This window comes from Xylocopa sonorina, chromosome 14 (genome assembly GCF_050948175.1).
Source record: "Xylocopa sonorina isolate GNS202 chromosome 14, iyXylSono1_principal, whole genome shotgun sequence".
Lineage (NCBI taxonomy): Eukaryota > Metazoa > Arthropoda > Insecta > Hymenoptera > Apidae > Xylocopa > Xylocopa sonorina.
In genome coordinates this window covers 3,933,957-3,952,477 of record NC_135206.1, presented here as the reverse complement: position 1 = coordinate 3,952,477, position 18,521 = coordinate 3,933,957, and the positions used below count along the sequence as shown (strand labels likewise).

Sequence of the window (18,521 nt, the reverse complement as noted above, 5' to 3'; positions counted from 1 at the left end):
GTAATAGCAGGGACAAGTATTTAGTATGTGTTGTTAGAAAATGTATGGCTGATGTTCGTCTCGAGAGAGGAATTTGTTATGAAAAATCACCTATTTTCAGATTGTTGGAAAACAGATAAACTTTCAAAATGTTACAATTGTAACATTTTCCATCTTCAGCAATTTATCGCTACAAGCTCGCTTCATCTTCGAACGGAACGTCTAAACAATTCAATTAACGACTTGGTTCAGAGTTCTCCACCGCCTTTTGGCGTATTTTCAAATATGACGAAGCTTGCAAGAACGCTCGTAATTTAATGCAAACACAAATTGAGTTGTTCAGCAACTCGAGGGAAACGTTCTCCACTGCTCGACTCTTGCTATTCAGGGTATGATAACGAATCTTGTAAATTAACACGTACGTTCTTCGTTGTTTCACTTTAACGTGCTTAAAAGGGAGCGTAATTAAAATTTTACAGCATTTTAATTATTAATCGCACAAGAAATATATACAGTGGACGCTTTAGTATCTCCATGATGCAGGGTATGCGTGCTGCTGGTGCAAGTAAAGCTTGGTCGCACGTTTACTCAATTTTTACCTGCAATTTCGTGTCCTTATTCGATCCGTCGTTGTTTATGCACAGTTGTAAACGTCTTTCATATGCCAAAGTATCCGAGATTTCCCTACAGAGTTGTTACTTATTTTACGACGCTTTCAGCTCTTTGAGCTCTACATTTTACTCCATTTTATATCCGCCTGGAATTTGCCTCTCCAATTCCGTATCCTTGCTAAACTTTCACGGTACACAAATTGCACGGTTGGGGTATCACATTTGCCGAGATACCGTCACGAACCGTGGATTTCTTGGACGACCCGATCCGATCTATCGAGATAATCGATCCGTCAATTCGAGGTGCTATCTTTCATTAAAAAAGCAAGCAAGTACGACTACGTAGGCGGTATATAGGAAGCGCAAAAGGGTACGAGAAATCAGTGGTCGCGACGCGTACCAACGATGCACGCAGTCTGAAAAGTCGAGGAGTCTCGATGCAGTCGTCCACCCTCAAGACGTTCCACGACCGGCACGATGACGGCCTTACAAAGGCACGCACCTTCTGCGCGGTGAAACGAGAAAATGGAAGGTGGAGGCGAACGACGAAACAACGCTCGAAGGTGGTGGTCGAGGAATCCGGAACGAACCGCCTACACGAGCGAGCCTCTCGTCTAGGGAATCTTGAACTCGTGTCCTGCGCTTTTCCAAGCACTTGCTCTCATTTTCTTTCCTTCCTCCGCGTCCTCGTCGTCTCGATGGGCGTGAGAGACGTCGCACAGCTACCACTGATCGTTCTTTGAGTGATATGGAATATTGGGGACGATTTATAGTATCGAAAGGGGTAATAATAGGGGAGAGCACGCTTCGAAGGGGTGAAATTTCGTTGGAAGCTTTATCGCGTGCGGAACTTTTCACCCACATTGGAAAGAGGAATTTGCCCACGCTTTGTTGGTCGCATAGAAGATATACTGAATACCTTAAAAACATGTTTATAGATATTTGTGGAGTTTCTATACACCGTATTTTTCGTTCGAGCCACCATCGACCAAACATAAATGTCTTCTGCGACCGACAGAAAATTTACTATCAGAAAGTTACTTCCTCATATAATATAGACTTTCGACCTTCGGAACTTTCTATGAATTGTATATGCAGGCGACAGAAAATATTTTACGGCGAAAACAAACTGCTGGGATACGAAAAAGTACAGAGTGGTAAGTTCTCGAAACATATTTCACTCTGTCGCAACTGGTTGTTGTTGCTGCGGAAGTATTCGAGAGATGGAACCATTTATTATCGTAGAACCAAATGTGCAGAATTGCAATTAGGTGTCGAATACTTGCTGTAATGTATATTACCCAAATTGAGTCGGATATGAATCATTTCATCAGCCATACTGTTATGTAAATCACAGAGTGATGCAAGCAAAGATTTCCATTTCGACGCGTGACAAGGAAGCGCAATTGTTCAATTTTTCTTCGCGAATGTATTTTATTGCTAATTTCTAAAACTTCCTTCAAGTTTTTCAAGCGCCCGTATGCATACGTTAAATGCTGCTTCTGGCATTCATCGTTGTTTGTTCTTACTTTAATGCGCGCAATATTTATCAACCGTTTTCTCGTATACAAAAAGTCAGAGATAAAAATATCAAGCTTGTATCGAACGTAAATACAGAGATTCAATGCGCATCACTGCATACGTATAATTCGATGCGTATCACGCCGATAGGAATGCATGCCAGGCATGACGATTTAATTCAGTCGTTATTCGAATTCGTAATCACGGATTGTATCAATAATACGATTTCGTATTGTTCGGCATTTTGCTGCCGGGCGAACGAAACAATCGCATCGTTTTTCGTTTCCACGTATTTTTCCTCGACATAGTTCAACGTTAGACTCAATCGAGGAGTGTAAGGACAGCTGATGATTTTCGACAAAATCGTTGTGCAAACTTAGGCCTTTCGCAAAGAAAAACCATAGATCTTGAGAACTTTTCAAGGCACGTGGAATCTCGCAACACCTTTATCGCGCCTCGATGAACACGAAATACGCCTATTGCATTTAGAAGGAATCATGGAATGATTTTTAAACGCGTAAACACCGCTGAACACGCCATTTATTGCGTAGAACAACCTAATTTAAAAATTTGTAACTAGTCGATTAGTAATCGAAGCGAATGTAATTGGTTTTGTTCTACCTTTCGATGAGTCGAGTTGTTTAACAAAACTTTCCTCTATTCATCGTAGTGTATCGATGATAACTTCAACAGGAGTATGCGTGTACACCGTGGGAAAGAAGAAAATACGGAAGAGTGCAGTTGAAACGCGTTTAAAACGACGCCCATGGTATCGCGGTGGCGAGTTATTTCCATGAAGGAGTGGCTGAAGGAAAGCGAACCGCCGTGGCGGAGAAAATGTACAAAATGCTGTGTTCGTAACTCGTGGCATTAAACCGCAGGTGACAATTAACGTTGGCGGGCCATTAATTGCCGGGACGGAAGAGGGGCTGAAAAAAGGAAGAATCGAGGCCCACCCCCTCTCGTCTGCCATCTTCCTGGTCTTCTTCGCTTTTGTCCCGGCCACTGCCTATTCTTCTATCTCATACGAGTCACGTTTGCAAGCGTACAATGGCCAGCTCTTATCTCTAATGATCCTCGCGGATCTGTTGTCCCCGTGCGGGGTAAAAAAAAAGGGAGAAAAAGTATCTATTGAAGCGATCCGCGGCGCTCGAAGGCGCGGATAAGTATCTCCGGAAAGCCTGGCTTCGCGGGGCTCTTCGGGATCTCGATAAATTCTGGGTTCGCGGCTTGGGGGGAGAGAAAGGGGTGGAGCCGCTTTGCCTCGTAATTTTGAATGCCGTTCGAAAGAACGCGCGCTGGGTGTGCCTCCGTGAAAATTCGATTCGCGCCGCCGTGCGAGCCCCTCCGCGATTTATCGCGATCGTTTTCAACGGTTATACGGGAAACTTATGAATTCGAAACTGCAGCGAAGGATTGGTACGAGTCTAATAACAGTGTGTCGTATGAATAACGAAATCTCGCGTCGCTTACCGTTCGGCTAATTCGACTGAAATACCAATTTGACGTTCGATCGCGTATAATGCCACTTATGAATAACAGAGTCGAGGCAACTATTAGTCCGGCAGGAGGGCCATGGAGGCTTGAGCGCGGCGCGATTATAAATTACATTATCTGCGAAAGATATATCGCGGGCACGTAGCTGTCATCGCGACGTTCGTGCGCTAACGTAACAGATGGTAACAAAAACAATTCATAAATTCATGAGGCCAGGTGCTAACGATCGAAAGCATGCGTTCCTCGCGCTCTGCCCGCGCGCGCTAAATGCGGCGCGCTGTAAGCAGCTTCGATGATGCAGGAGGTGGGACTTAATACGTGGGAAACGTTCGAGGAACGGGTAGTTCGGCACTTAAAAAGTCGTAAAATAAGTCTATTTTAACGTATACGCTACTGTTGGTAATTATTCGAGCCGTGGAAATTTCGTGCCTCGCTCCTGATCTGGCTTCGAAAGATAAAACAGAGCAAACGCTCCTTTCTTCTTGTTTAAATATTTATCCCCGTTTTTATCGCGCACTCCTTGCTAGCTACTGCGTTTTATTTGTTCCCAAATATTTTATTCTTTTAAACGACCTTATTTCAAGAAGGTCTAACAATACGGTACAGTCATGCTCGGCTAAAAAATAGTCTCCTTAGTACCATTTTTCTTTCACCCGATTAATAGTCGCGATAAAAAGGCTGCAACAACCCATCGAGTGTGTATAGAGGCATAAAAAGGCGTCGATGCGCCGTCGTGGACAATTAATCGCCCTCATCGAAGGATGTTATCGCGGATGGCTCGTAAACTGTCGCGTTTCGCCACGAAATCCCTCTCTAAAAGCTGATATTAATGCCCGTGTGTATATTACATCCCCTGCGTGCCAGCCAGCCGGACAACCAATATTGACGTTATTGACCGTGCGATAATCAAGACATTTGCGTAATTAATGTAACGAGCGCTGAGGACCCGACGGCGCAGCATCCGAGGAAACAATGATCAAGTTTTATCTCGGCGATGACGAACGCTCGCTCCATTAATGCCGGCAGATCGAAACGCGGCTCGCGCTATTAAAAGCACGGAAAAACGCGCGCGTTTCCGGCTTTCATTCAACCTTATCGAGTCTTGACAAAACAAGAAACTATCGAGTTTAATGGGCTCTTTGTCAAGACTTTCGCGGGCCGGTTTAAGTGGCTTGAAATTATTGTCACGTAAATATGGAATCGCCGTTGGCCCTCGGATAGATTTACGAGAAAGTCTTACTGTTCGAGCAGTTTTATGGTTGCGCGCCACTTATTTCTTACAGGTTTAAAAGATCCAATTACTGTCACCTTAAGCCTCATGGATTGACTTCGATATTCTTCGATACTCTCCATCGAACGCGCCAGTTTTTCGTTCGACGCGCGTTATTCCATAAGGAATTAGCAATTACACTCGGTTTTTGGATCGACCGGTTGGTAGCAGGGCGCGGAAGCGTTGCTCCTTTTCAATTTCCGCCCTCGAGGGATAATCCTCGATACTGGCGCAATTCTACAAGTCTCTGAGGAACTTGACGCGGTTGGCAGGGGGTAGTCGTGGTGATCAGGTAACACGTACGGGGCATAATAAAAGCGTCCAAGCGAAGGTATCACCTGTGTTCGCCCCTTGTACGTGTGTCGCGGTGCTAAACGGCTGGTTAAGCCGGAGATAAGCGAGATGACCCGTGTCGTCGGTAGCTTACGGGGCCATCTTTCTCTTATTTCGCCGTTGCCACAATGCCAGCGCTACTTTTTCACTCGACCGCCCCTATCTTTAGTGCCGTTTCGCTGGAGCTAGCCAGGGTTCCTTCGCGCGATCACGTCGACCATCGTTGCTGGAATTTGCGAGGACGATACTCCGCGACTTTGCGCAATTATCAACTCCTGGCGATCGTCGGATGTTTGTTTTTTGCGATGGAGATAAATACTCTTTCGCCTTCCACAGCCTCTCCCGAAAGTATCGAAGTGTTTTATCGCGCGCAATGAATGTCAGCGCATTATTCCGCTTTGTATTTTACTGGAGAACACCGATAATCGCGTTAATAAATTGTGCACTTCTTTTAAATCGTATCGTTAAAGAAAAGATTGGTAAAAAGGAGTGAAAAAGCGGCGCTGATAGAGTGACTGAATGTTAGTTAGCTGCAATGTGTTGTACGTGTAATGGGCTTCTCAGAAATTAAGTTATTTGCGTTATATTGTGCATGGTATCTTAACATATTACCAAGCGTTCAAGGAAATCGTGAACGAACCGAATGGGGAGATTTCCTATCGTCCACCGCGTCATTCATCGTAATCGATAATATTTCATTCTAATATCTTCTGTAAGTTCATTCTCTGTAACGTGGTACAACGAGCTTCAACCGTTTACAATCAGAATTTTGGTTAGAGAAAAGTTACTTCGAGTGTATATCGCCTGATAGCAGAACAATGATAATAAAATGCAGTGTCGCGGCGCTTCGTGACAATGCCCACTGTTCCTTTTGGAACAATCGACTGCGGTTGTGCCAGGCACCACAAAACCACCAATCTTTAGCAGCAAACCACTCTGCTATACCCTCAGCCTTTGTATCTGTCTTCGTCACGATTTTAACTTGGCTTTATTCCGCTCTACCTCTTATCAATTCATGCAGACTATATACACCACAGCTATCCAACTTCTACCGGTATTTTAACTTTCATAGCCTGTACCAGGTATACACTGCATCTTGTACAGCAAAACGGACAGACTTGCACCAAGTTCATCAGCATGTGGAGGATGAAACGACTGCGAAGGGGAAGACAATTTTCCGTATCTGCAATTTTAAAATGACGCTTATTTTTTCAAACAACTTAGTCTGGGGAGGTTTTGCGCGCGTGTGGCGGTCGTATATGCTGGGAAGTTCGTCTACGAAGAAGGAGGAAGAAGGACAGTATCGGATTCCCGCATTTACATGATCAGACTCCCCAGGGCTGCAAAGTTAGTCAGCCGTATATACACGAGCACACAGTCGACAATGCGGTCCACTCTAACCGAAACGAGGGGGGATTCTGGATGTAGCTAACCTCGTTGTATCACGTTCCCCCGCGAAATTCGCACCCTCAACTTCACGTCCGACTATACACGTCTCTATTCGCGCCGTGAGAATTAGACCGCCACGCGCACGCACGGGAACGTTTACCCTGGATGCGACGACCCCACAAAATTCTAACGAGTCCCGCGAAACTGCTGTTTCAACGGCCACCGGCTACCATGCATAGTCAATTGATTTTTTCCGGGAAGTTTAGAAAACCGAGATGCGTCGACGAATTTATGAATTGCAATTGAAAGCCTGACTCATAGTGTTTAAGAGAAAATTGCGCACAGAAACGATGCTCTCGTATATTCAGTCAGTGATCGAGATTACAAATTCGAAGATTGATCGAATCTTCATCCCTTCTGATTCATCCCACGCATATTTTCCGACTTTCCTCTCCAATTTCATTTGAATGCCTCGAGGTGTACAGAAGGGCTGGCTCGCGACTGCAAATTGGAACACCTTCGTCGTAAACTTTCACTCGTTCGTGTTTTCGAGAATTGCGTGGAGAACGAGGGAGGCATTGAATCGGAATCCAGAAACTGGATTCCCTCTACGTACGCTTATCCCGCGTCTGAGCCGTTTTACGTTACGTTCGCGGGCTCTGGCGTACGTTCTGCTGGATTTATTTAAACTTATGATAATGCAGTTAAACGGGAATCCGCATTTCGAACCCGCGCACCCTTTGCACTTTTCCGTTCGCGTCGCGTCGCGAAATCGCTGGGGTGGCGAACTACTAACCTGGGATTTTCGGATTTGCATCGACGAGGAGCGAAGGGTGCCTCTCGCACCCTCTTGGCGCAGTGGCGTCTCATAGATTTCTTGGTCATTAATGCATATAATTAATATTTAATAGACTATTAAAATTAGATATTAAATATTGCAGGCCAAGTTTCGCGTCGTGAGAGTTATAAATATTTATAAAAAAATTATCAGGTAGGCTGGGCGTGACTCCTCCTGAATAATTTACACACTTTATCTGGTCAGAATTTTACAAGTTCGAAATAACTTTTATCAGCGTGGCGTGTACGTATGCGTGAAAAGTGAAGTCGCGAGCAATTCTTCTCACACTCGAAATAGCTAATATTAACTCGTTCTTGTCATCCGATGATACGCGTCAACGATAAACAAAATATCTGCTGGGCGAAAGACTGTATTTTACATTAGCAATATTTTTCGCTATACACACGCTGGTACACACGCTTGTACACAGTATTTATTGTACACTGTTATCTTTAATCAGAGTCGCGTTAAAAGGCATCGATCACTCTATCGTTCGTTGATTCAGTTGTTAATCGAGTAACAGTGTATTTAACTGATACGCGCGTTCTCAGGAACGCAATCAGACCGATAAATGCGTATCGTCTTTATATCTGAATATTGCAATGCCATTCAAGCGGATTGGAATTTTCCTCTTCACTCGTTCCGCACAGAAAACGATTCTGTTTTCAATGTTTATGATTAATTTACACGATGCGCTGCGACGAAGCGTGACAGAATAATTGGAGCGAGCATGAACGCGCAATCAAAAACGCTTTGGACCCGTCGAAGGAAGTAAGAACGTCGGAACGCGGGTCTGGTTGGGAGTTTGGAGTTGGCATCTGGTAGAAAATCGCTGGGACGGTCTCAGTCTTGGACTGTACTTAGATAGACACGTAGGCAACGAGCAGGCTAACCCTTTTGGCATCGCTCGCGATAGAGGGACAGAGAGGAAGAAGGGAAACGGCGAGCGAGGCCGCGTCGCGCGGTTCGGCTCGTTATGTCGTCGTATACCCGTGATTTTCGTGCCGCGCGCGTTCCCAGCCGGGCGTACAGTCGTCGTTGGGTACGTTCGCCACGGTGGTACGGTAATTTCACACGGTGGAAAAGGTAAAACGGACCAGGACGGCACGGAAGTAGCAGAGACTCTGCGAAGAAAAGGGAGGACAGCAGAGGGAAATAGAGGGAGAGCAGACGAGAGTCGTGGCTGCGCGTGTCGTTGCCTCGGCAACCTAGTCTCTAGGCTTTCGTCTGGCCCGTTTCTATTTTCGATACCTGCTCGCGGAAAACGAGTTTCCACCGCGAGTTCGAGATGTTTATCGCGGCTGGTGAGCGCAAGCCTTTGGATTCCCTTGGCGTCGAATCGAAAGCACGACGCTCCGAAAACCTGCGGAGAAACCTGGCTCAAAATCGGATCCTCTGTGAAATTTTAGACGCTGGGTATTTGCATTTTTATTTCAACGAGACCAGTGAAATCTCAGTGAAAAGCTGCGAACAAATGATTCTTTTCTCACGCTGGAGCGCCCTCCGAATGTAGAACCAATTTATTATTTTCGAGCGAGAGAAGAGAAAGAGATATGAAAATTACAGAGCCTTCGTTCGTAATGAATAGCGAATAAATAACAGCACTATGATTTTCGATCATATTCTTTACGGCTTGGGAACACCGTGGCATCGTGCGCCGCGCCCATCGAGCCACGCTAAGGTCGTCGATGCCCAACGTGGGCGTTGATTCGTCCACGATTGTTCTTTCGGTCGAACAGGTTTCGTGGAAGAAGTAACGAATTAATTAGCATCGATTTCGGCTGCATTTCACGGTGCACACCTTCCATCTAGCCTCCATCGTTTGAAAACCGAGGATTTCGCACGTTCTGTTCTTAACATTTTGCTAGGAGTCAGTCCACAAATTCTGCACTTTAAAATCTTTCATTAAAGTCAAGCCTATCGTCGGAGAAGTATAATAGAGAACTTGTAACGAAGCTCAGAGTTCGAAAGCGGCCCTTTGACGATTATTTAACGCCATTCAACCCCCTCGAGATGCTAAGGTATCTCCTACGATGGCTCGCGAGCGGTTGAAAATTTCTCAAAGTAATTCCCCCGTAATCCTATTTAATTTTAATCTTATCGAGTGCGCTGCAGAGAGGCGAGGCCATAATGGTGACGGAAATTAGATTTTCGTCCGGCTATGATAATGGATAATTAATTAGCCTAATGGTAATCACGATCGAGTCTCCTGTTAAGAGACCGCGGATTATTTCGGTAATAATTATTCGTCGAGTGGACGACGTGTTCGCTACTCCTCGCCGCCACTTGAAATGGATAAGAGCACCCTCGTCGAACTCTCGAACCGACTCTTCTTTCATTCTATTGCGCATCCGCACGTAATTAAGCTTGCCCGTGCCACACGCCTACTTGGAAAAGTGTCACCCATCGCAGGCCACCATATATGTACGCGTTGGGTGCTCGCGTTACCGCAGTGCACCCTTCTTCTTGCAAACGATAAGCGTGCGGAAGGAACAGAAGAAGAAATGAAAGATTTTCTTGATTTTTTTTGACATCTTCGCTTTTTCGATCGAACAATTCAATCGAGAAAGTGTTCTAATTCCTTCGAACGAAGGTGTATTTGAAGATCGGCTACTTAGTCGCATACACGCTACGCGCACCTGTTCTATCTTCATCTTGATGCATTCTATTCTGTATTTCTGTTCAATGGGGTTTAGCTTGAAATAGTACGACGTCTCCCTCGTTTTGCGCCACTTTTGCGACGAAGCTCGTCGTATTTCTGGGTATTACATCATTGTTACAACAAATTAGCAAATTCTATAGGATAATCTTTACGTTGCTAAGGGTTTTTATTTTTTCGCATTTATATTCGTCGCTGGGGACAGTCTTTATCGTTTATCGCCAGTGAAAACGATTATTTAAACACATGTTAACACGACATTAATGATAACACATGTTATCGACTATCTGCTGTATCACATGTGTGTATATATTTTTTCAAATAGCTTCTATACAACTTTCGCAGTGTTTTTTTTCGCTACGGTATTATTCGATGCTTTAAGTATCGTTCGCACAAGTAGATCGTCGTCGTGTATTGGAGAAAAATGTCCTAATAGACGGACAACATTACCTTCAACCTTGACGCGCGATTTATTCTCTAAAATGTCCCCTCTGTTTGAGAAGTTTTGGACGTGACCGTTTATTCTATTCTTATTCATGCTGTCCAGCGAATTCCCCTTGCGTCGTTGTTCGTCTCTAAAGAAGAAATGTGGAGCGGACGCAACGTGGATATGTGTAAATCGACTCTAATTGCCGCATTAGTGTATGCATACACATATGCTTGTAATGCAAGACAGTCTCGAGTTTATTAGGGTGTACGTACGTAATATACTCGCATCTCTCGCGGGAAGAGTTACAGGGGCATAGGTCAGACTCGTATCGGCGTCCAAGTTAATCGAACGTGAATTAAAAGTTAAACATAATTGTGCGGCAGTACTCTTTTCTTTCTCTTTTATTATTGGCTGTATTTTTCCAATGCGCTCGAGTACACTGGATCATTATGCAACGGATTGCAGTACGTTTCAACGTAACTTCGTACACTGTCCGTGCAGTCAGACGTTGCGTGATTCTCGTCTCTCTCAGAAACGTTCTGGTAGAGGCATAAAAATTGGAATAATCAGCGATAAATCATCGACGAGGATCGAATCGCCTTGTCCATGGCGGGTTCTCCGTGGCTCGGATACGAAGCGGTTAAAATTTCGTTTGGTTCGAGGCCAGGTCCAGGCAGAGCGACGAAGTTGCGTGGTACAGTTCCCACGTACCTTTTGCACCCCCTCCGTGCTCCGCAACATGGCCACCACGCCGTTGGGTACCCATGCGAGCACACCGACATCGTGGTCCATCGGCCTCGCACGGACGAGCCTACGTGGGGTAGGGAAAAGGATGAGAAGAGAAAGAACGAGAGATGGAGAGAGGGACAGAAAGAGCTAGAGAGAGAGAGAGGCTGCACGGCGTGGACGGCAGAATCCGAAGAGAGGAGCAACCAGGCGGTGTTGGACAAAGAGAAGGACGGCGTTTCGGTCGACCGTGGCGGTGAAAGGAAGATACCCAGCTGGATGGAAGGAGAGCAAGAGAGACGGAGAGGCGTTCTCCCACACGGTGGCGCTAAAATAAAATGACCGGCGAGAGGAATGCCGAAGCTCTCCTCCGTGCCGCGGAATGGCCTCAAGTGCCTCAGGACGAGACGCGCCAAGAGGCGACCAAGAGGAAGAGGAGGAGAGAGGCGCTGAAATCGTGTGTATGCGTAGGTAAAAGAAGCCCTTCGAGGCGAAGGTGCCGGGAAGAGGACGGACGGACGTTCGAGTCGTATAGCAGGATAGTGGACACCGTGACGATGTTCTCTTCCTCGGCTCTCTCCTCTAGGTCCTCCTCCTCGTTCGACTCGCGCGCATAGTTTTAGCCTCCCGTTACTTCTTTTGCGCTCCACTAGCCGTTCTATCGTTCGCTCTCTTCTTTTACTCTCGATTTCCTCTTTCGCGGGGTATGCGAACAGTCGCAGGACTGCGAGCCGGAGCTGAAAGAAGACGAATGGAATGTTACTACTATTGGGGACCAGGGTGCGCGTTGGCAATTTGCTCTTAGTCATCGTCAGAGGGCTGCTAGATGGTCCTACCCGGTTTACACCGTACGGTCCAACTCCATTATTCTTCGATGGCCGCCGTAATAGGCTGATATTTGTTTTCACCCGTCGGGGATTCGAACCCCGTGCACGAATTCGTAGGCGTCCGCGTCGGTCTTTCGACGGTCCGGTTGTTTGATGTTTGGATAGCGTTTTCACTGGATTTTCAGAAGGATCCGCCTATGGGGGCCACTGTATTGGAAAACCGGTCGAAATTCAAATAACAGCGCGGCCAAAAATCTTGTTAGCGACGGATTCGTTGGAGGTTAGTTGTTTGAGGTTCGATTGTGTTTTATACACGGTCCTCGTACCTTCTGCCCGTGCACACACGCGTGTATTGTAAACGTCTGTGTGCGCGCGAAATTGTCTATTGACCGAGGAATTTATGCCAGTATCAGTTTTTGAACGCAGCTTTTTTTATATTCCTTCTTTATTGAATTTCACGCGATACGTTGGTTGAAAATAATATGTAGCTCGAACCCAGTAGAGTATTAAACGGAGGGCGATGCCTGATTTTAAGAAGCACCAGTTGCAGTTATCTTTGCATTCCAGCGTACAATGCTAGCGGTGACTACGAGATGTTCCATCTCAATAAATTCCGATTACCCCGGTAAATGTTCTCGTTAGCGTTACTACCTTCCCGTTACGATGTACGCGTTGTTGAGCTAACTATAAAGCCTTCTCGCCCTTGTAATTCCCAGCTACTTCGCGGAACTTGTTACTGTTACTGCGATACTTTTACGATCGATGTACCCGGGCGATAACTGTGAAATTTTCTTCCCTCTGTAGCTACCGCGTACTTCACGATCCTTTTACTCCTCCGCGTTATTAAAACGCGTTACTCTCGCCAGTAATTTGCATCTAACATAAAACAAAACTGATTCACGGTAAATCCAAGAAGAAGATCCAAAATCTCGCTGCAGAGGCGATCGACAAAAACGGATTTATTATCTTTTCCCGCGGCGGGTTCGCGCGTGAAATTCGCTGGGCCGTAGTTCTTGCAGGCCGCCTTTAACCTCGACGTTTTTGTTTTCCAGAAACCGTGACGATGCTCGCGAAGCAGTCGGAGAACAAAACCTTAACCCTGTTCGAGCAAGTGTACAGCACGATGGCCGTGTTGAGCAGGCCCTCGATAAAAGCGCTCTACCAGGCGATGATCGAATACGTATCGCCAAGCAACACGCCGGACACCTTGCAGCAGCCTCTGACCCGTGACATACTCCAGGAGCGTTTCATCGAGTTCTTCACGAAACTGTTCCCCATCGCGTACCACAAGGCGGTGAACCCGCGGCAGTACGAGCAGGATTTCACGGAGAAATTCAAGACCTGCCTGTACGAGACGATGGACGAAATCCAGCCGTTTGGCGACATACCGAAGCAGGTTGCTAAGTCGGTCAGCAAGAGCCTGGAGGCGACCAGGGTGCTCGTGCAGGCGTTGACTCTCGGGCAAACGGTCCTGGACAAGACCGACAGCGTGCTGTTCTCCGGTACCAGCCCCCAGCAGGAAACCTGCTACGGTGCGCTCCTCAGAATGACCTATTGTCCTAGGTGCAAGGGCATGGGACCCACCGTCAGGCCCTGCAGCGGATTCTGCACTAATGTCATGAGGTGAGCACGATTTATCCAACTTCAGTAATTACCACCAGCCTCGTGGCTGGCCTTTGTTCATTTTCAATCGCATTAGTCATCGTGACGGAGCCACGGCCCTGTGGGAATCGTTTCGAAGGCGGCGCGGTTCTCGAACACTTCCGGTGGCCTACGGTCGCGCGAATCTTTATGCTATCCTGCGAAGTTTAGAGAATTATTCGATGCTATTTTATTCGGCTAATTTAATATTAGTTGGTGTATTATATTATAAAGTTCATTTACTCGGAAATGAGTATTGCAATGATGTAGAATTATTTTCGTGAACGATCGTGGATTCTCGACTGCGATCGTGTCATTCGATGGAAAATTCTCAGTATTCTTGTTGCTGCTCGACGAGACTGTTATTACGTTTCCCACGCGTAACGCGACTACGATTCTTCGAAAGAATTCGCTCATATTATTTACGTTATTATCAGGCGTTTGCGTTTGCTATTCGGAGGACGTAGAAGACAGTTCAGTACGCATTCAGCTCTCGCGTGTAAGGCACGTATATACCTGCTATTCGTCTCGCAAATTATTCATCGTATACGTTAAGTGGAGTTAATTTTGAAGAACCGAACGAAGAAGCGAGTGCGTCGCGACGCAGTTGCAAACTCTGGCTGCATCGTTATTAAGGTAACAGCGTAGATGATTGTATCAGAGGTTAAGCGATGTCGGAGGACGCGTTTCTTGCACGTCGAGCGTCCATCTTGGCTGCAACAACTGCGGAGTCGATTCTTTTGCAGTTAATTTACCGTACACGTGTTCACGTCCGATGAAACCAGTGAAATTGCTCACTCGAGATCTAAATATACTCAGGGCACGTGGGTGTGAACCAAAATGCATTTTGAGCCGAAACCACCTCGTGCCTAGGATGATTTCATCGTGCCGGTTTTCGTTCCGCGAAATCGTTGTACGTGCAGCTTTCGTTTCTCGTTTTCTTTGTTTTTTTTTTAATCGTTCCTTCGAAACGTTCCAGCAAATTTCGCAACATCGATCGTGCCTGGCAGAGACGTACATTTAAGCAGTAGAAGAACGCATCGACATTTTTTTTTAACACCACTGTGAGTTAGAGAAGAGAAGAGAAGCCAGAGTTAGCTGTGAATAACCTAGTTACACTTCGCTATCGCCTCTGCACGTTGACACTTGGTTGAAAAATTCGATTTCGCCGTGGAAATTGCTTTTACATGCCACCTGACAAACTCGTTGAATCTATTTTAAATGATTTCCACACTTTTAATTGAGTTACAAGTTACTTTTGGCTCGCCCCAAGATTTAATATGCACGCGCGATCGATGAACTCGGTCTCATCGTGTTACACTGTTCCATCCGAAAGTACACTTTTCAGAAATTCAAATTAAAAAAGGAACTTCTAACCAGGTTAAGAGATAGCTGGCAGATAGCTGGTCGTATCGTTTCACAGACTCGTGAATCATTGCGAATGGAAAGTAGGATTGTGGGTTTACGTAGCCAAAAATGGTATTTAAAGTTCCGTTTCCCTCGTTGAACATGAATAAAGAACGACTGCCACGATGAAAGATGGCTCGTGTAATGAATAACCCCGAGAAGTTGTAACGATTTCAATGCAACTCTACTTGGTGACACATTTGTACAACTTGTTGCGTAAACTTGTAATTGCTTTACTTGGGACTTTGAATAGTAGTTGGTTATGTAAGCACGCTATGCTCGAGGAGAATGCCATCCTTCGGATATAAATCTTTTATTAAACCTTTACTTATGCCCGTTGTAAACTTCCGTTCGGTGCAACTAGTCCAAGGCATCGTTTCGATACTTCGTGCACGAGAGACGTAGCTTTAATTATTCCTCAAATTACACAGTGTCAGCTTTTTAATGAAGACCATCAGTTGAACGTCGACTGGTTCTGTGGATGGTTAAAATAATTGTGTAAATCGTAACGTCTGCGTGTTGGTACGCACGAGGAGGGACGAGAAGAGCGTCGAGGAAGAAGTTAGCCGGGAAATGTCGAGCGGATAAAGCGTCGTTCTCAGTGGGAGTGAAAAGCGACGCTGAAAATAATCTGATTGCAGGGGTTGCCTGACGAAGCCGGCATCCGAATTGGACCTCGCGTGGTCAGGCTACGTGGAAACGGTCGAGAGGCTGGTCGTGGCGGTCGACGGTCGTAACGACCCGTTGGGCCTGAATGCCGAGGGGGCTGTCAGACAATTGGACACCCGCATTTCGGCCGCCATTATGCACGCGATGGAGAACGGGCCGGCGCTCGAGGAGAAGGTGAGTACCCGCCAAAAGAATTCTAACACACACGTGTAATCTCCGCCGGATACACGGGGTGAATCCTCTCTCTGGTGTCTATTTAGTGTAGATACATTTGCATCGGTTTTATTCCTCGAAAAGCCCGCCCTTTTTATTCTGCCGTCCTCCTTTTAACCCCTTCGCAGTCCTGTATGAATAGATATGAGAGAGAGATTCCTGGTCCGCCCTGTCGAACACGGTACCGCGAGTTTCATACGCGCGATTCATCTCGAAACTGATCTTTGATTCTGAATACGTTACAATCACGCGTATGCAGAGTTGATAACTGTTTTAACAATCACACCGATCGATAGAACATTCACCTCTGCGAGCCGTTTCTACGTACGCAAGTAAGACGAACACAGTCCTCTCAGTTAATAGCCTCGCAAGAAACGAGCAAACACGTACAATTTTCGTTCCCCGTCGAATCGACTATGCCCAGCAATTAACTCATTTGCATCGTTAGCGAGTGTACACGCGACTTACTTGGCCATTATCACCAGAGCGTGCATATATACGTATTCACGTGCAAACATGCATTAGAACTTCTTTCTTCGTCGCATTGTATGAATAACGTTCGTATGAAATGAAAATCGAGGGTAAGGACGCGTCGTTCGTCGGTTGAACGGTCGAGGTGAAGTTTGAAACACCCGGTAGACGGGGAGAAGACCGCACGGGCGGTAAACTCGAAAGATTTTTCGGCGTTCCTTCGTAAAATAAACGGCGCCGCTTACGGAGACCATTCCAGGCGATTTCTCGAGCGCGCCATGGCTCGCAGAATTCCACCGATCCTTTTGATCCTTTTGTCAGTCCTCGATTCGCATCGCGACCGCTCGCGTCTACCTGCTCTCCGGCTCCTCCCGTGCATGCCGTATTTTTGTTCTCATTGTTATTGATATTAGCGCCGCGGATAGCCGCCCCAAGGAACGCCGTGGCGTTATCCCTCCGTTCCACGTATTTCCATAAATTCGCTTTTTATTTAGGCGGCCAGAGGCGGACGGGAGCAATTTGCGGCCGCGATATATCAAACCCCGCGCGGATTAGGGGGCTGTTAATATAAATGATCGCGGGAACTTTCCGGAAACTGCACCACCGCCTCGTTTAATCGTGAATTTAGGAACGGACCCAGGCGTAGACGCGAGCCTCCGAGCGCGTCGAACTTTCGAAAGGATTCGTTTCCATGCGTAATTGTCAACTCGCGCGGCGTTCTCTGGAATTTATGCGAATTTTCGAGCGACCTGTACGCGGTGCTCGTTTGAATTTCTCTGCTTTTTATCAATGTTTCTGGTCAAAAGGATGACGGATCGTACGAGTATTTTAACTGGAAGCAGCAAGGCGATTTTGATAAGTAAGAAATAAAGACATAGGCTATTCGAGCGTTTGTCGCTGCGTGCACAGAAGAAAGGATCGGCCGCGGGGCATGTTTGACGCGTATAACATTTCTGAAATTCTTTAGTGGCGTAGTTCCGTTTGAACAGGAATGCCCTGCAACGTGTACAGCGAGAGTGTGCGAAACGTATCGCACGGTAGCTGCCCGTATTACGCCTCCGGGTTATTTCTCGCATCGTTACTTCCTTTGATATCCTTTATCATACAGTCCGCATGCATCATGCAGTTATTGCATATTAAGCAGGCTAATTGCGCCAGGAAACGAGTAAATAAGCAATCGTGTCCCGAAATTGAAAAAGAATTAGTCGCGCGAGACGCTAGTGGCTAATTTACGATGGCCCCAAAGCTCCCATTATTATCCTACAATTCAAATTAATTCAGCGAGAATGTTGATTCCTCCACTCTTCTTTACTTGTACGTAACAAGTATTGGTGCAGGAAATTTTAAATCGCTGGTAGAATTGAAGGAGACGTAAGAAATAATAATTAAAGGGTGACTCGAGACTTTATGGACGGCTCTTCATCCTCGATCTGGTTCTGACGTATGAATAAACCAGGAAAAGCAACGGACAGCGCGATCATCTCTTCGATTCTTCGTTTTTCGTCCCCGTGATAGGATACATCAGACGTATCAGTCGTTAGACGGCGTCGATCAATCGCGCGCGTCAGCTGTTTTTGCCGGATGATCGACACTTCTGGCTCCGAATGGGAAATGCATGCTTGGCGCGGATCGCGAAAAAAGCAAAACCGGCTGGGAACGAAACGAATGCCGGCTATAAATTCCAGTGCGTGTTATAAATTTCGCAGCGAGACGCGATCATGCGAATTTTCGTACCGCGAGCCATCAAGCCGCGTTCATACGAAGGCAGCCAGCAGCATTGAAACGTGCGATACGCGAACGACGGCTAAGGGCGCCTTAACAATGCACTTTGAACGACTCGTATCGAGGTGGTGGCGAAAAGAAACGATTTAAAAACCGATTGAAATATCCACCCGCGTCCCGTCAATAATTATAGCTCGCAGATTGCGCGTTTTATTCCTCGCGCCAGATGTGCTTGACACGCGCAATCTGGAGTGCATTGTTAGCGAGGAAATTTTCGAGATAGAGTCGTTTCGAAATGCGCGGAATCAATCACGGAAC

General features: G+C 46.3%; 1 protein-coding gene across 1 annotated transcript in view; it reads left to right on the top strand.

Annotated features, from left to right (window-relative positions):
• Positions 1-18,521, top strand: part of Dally (division abnormally delayed protein) — a 72,372-nt gene that overhangs the window by 8,411 nt on the left and 45,440 nt on the right. Inside the window, exons 3-4 of the mRNA XM_076906735.1 lie at positions 13,133-13,703; positions 15,770-15,971. Coding sequence (XP_076762850.1) covers positions 13,133-13,703; positions 15,770-15,971 — 773 coding nt within the window. The remainder of the gene's footprint in view (positions 1-13,132; positions 13,704-15,769; positions 15,972-18,521) is intronic.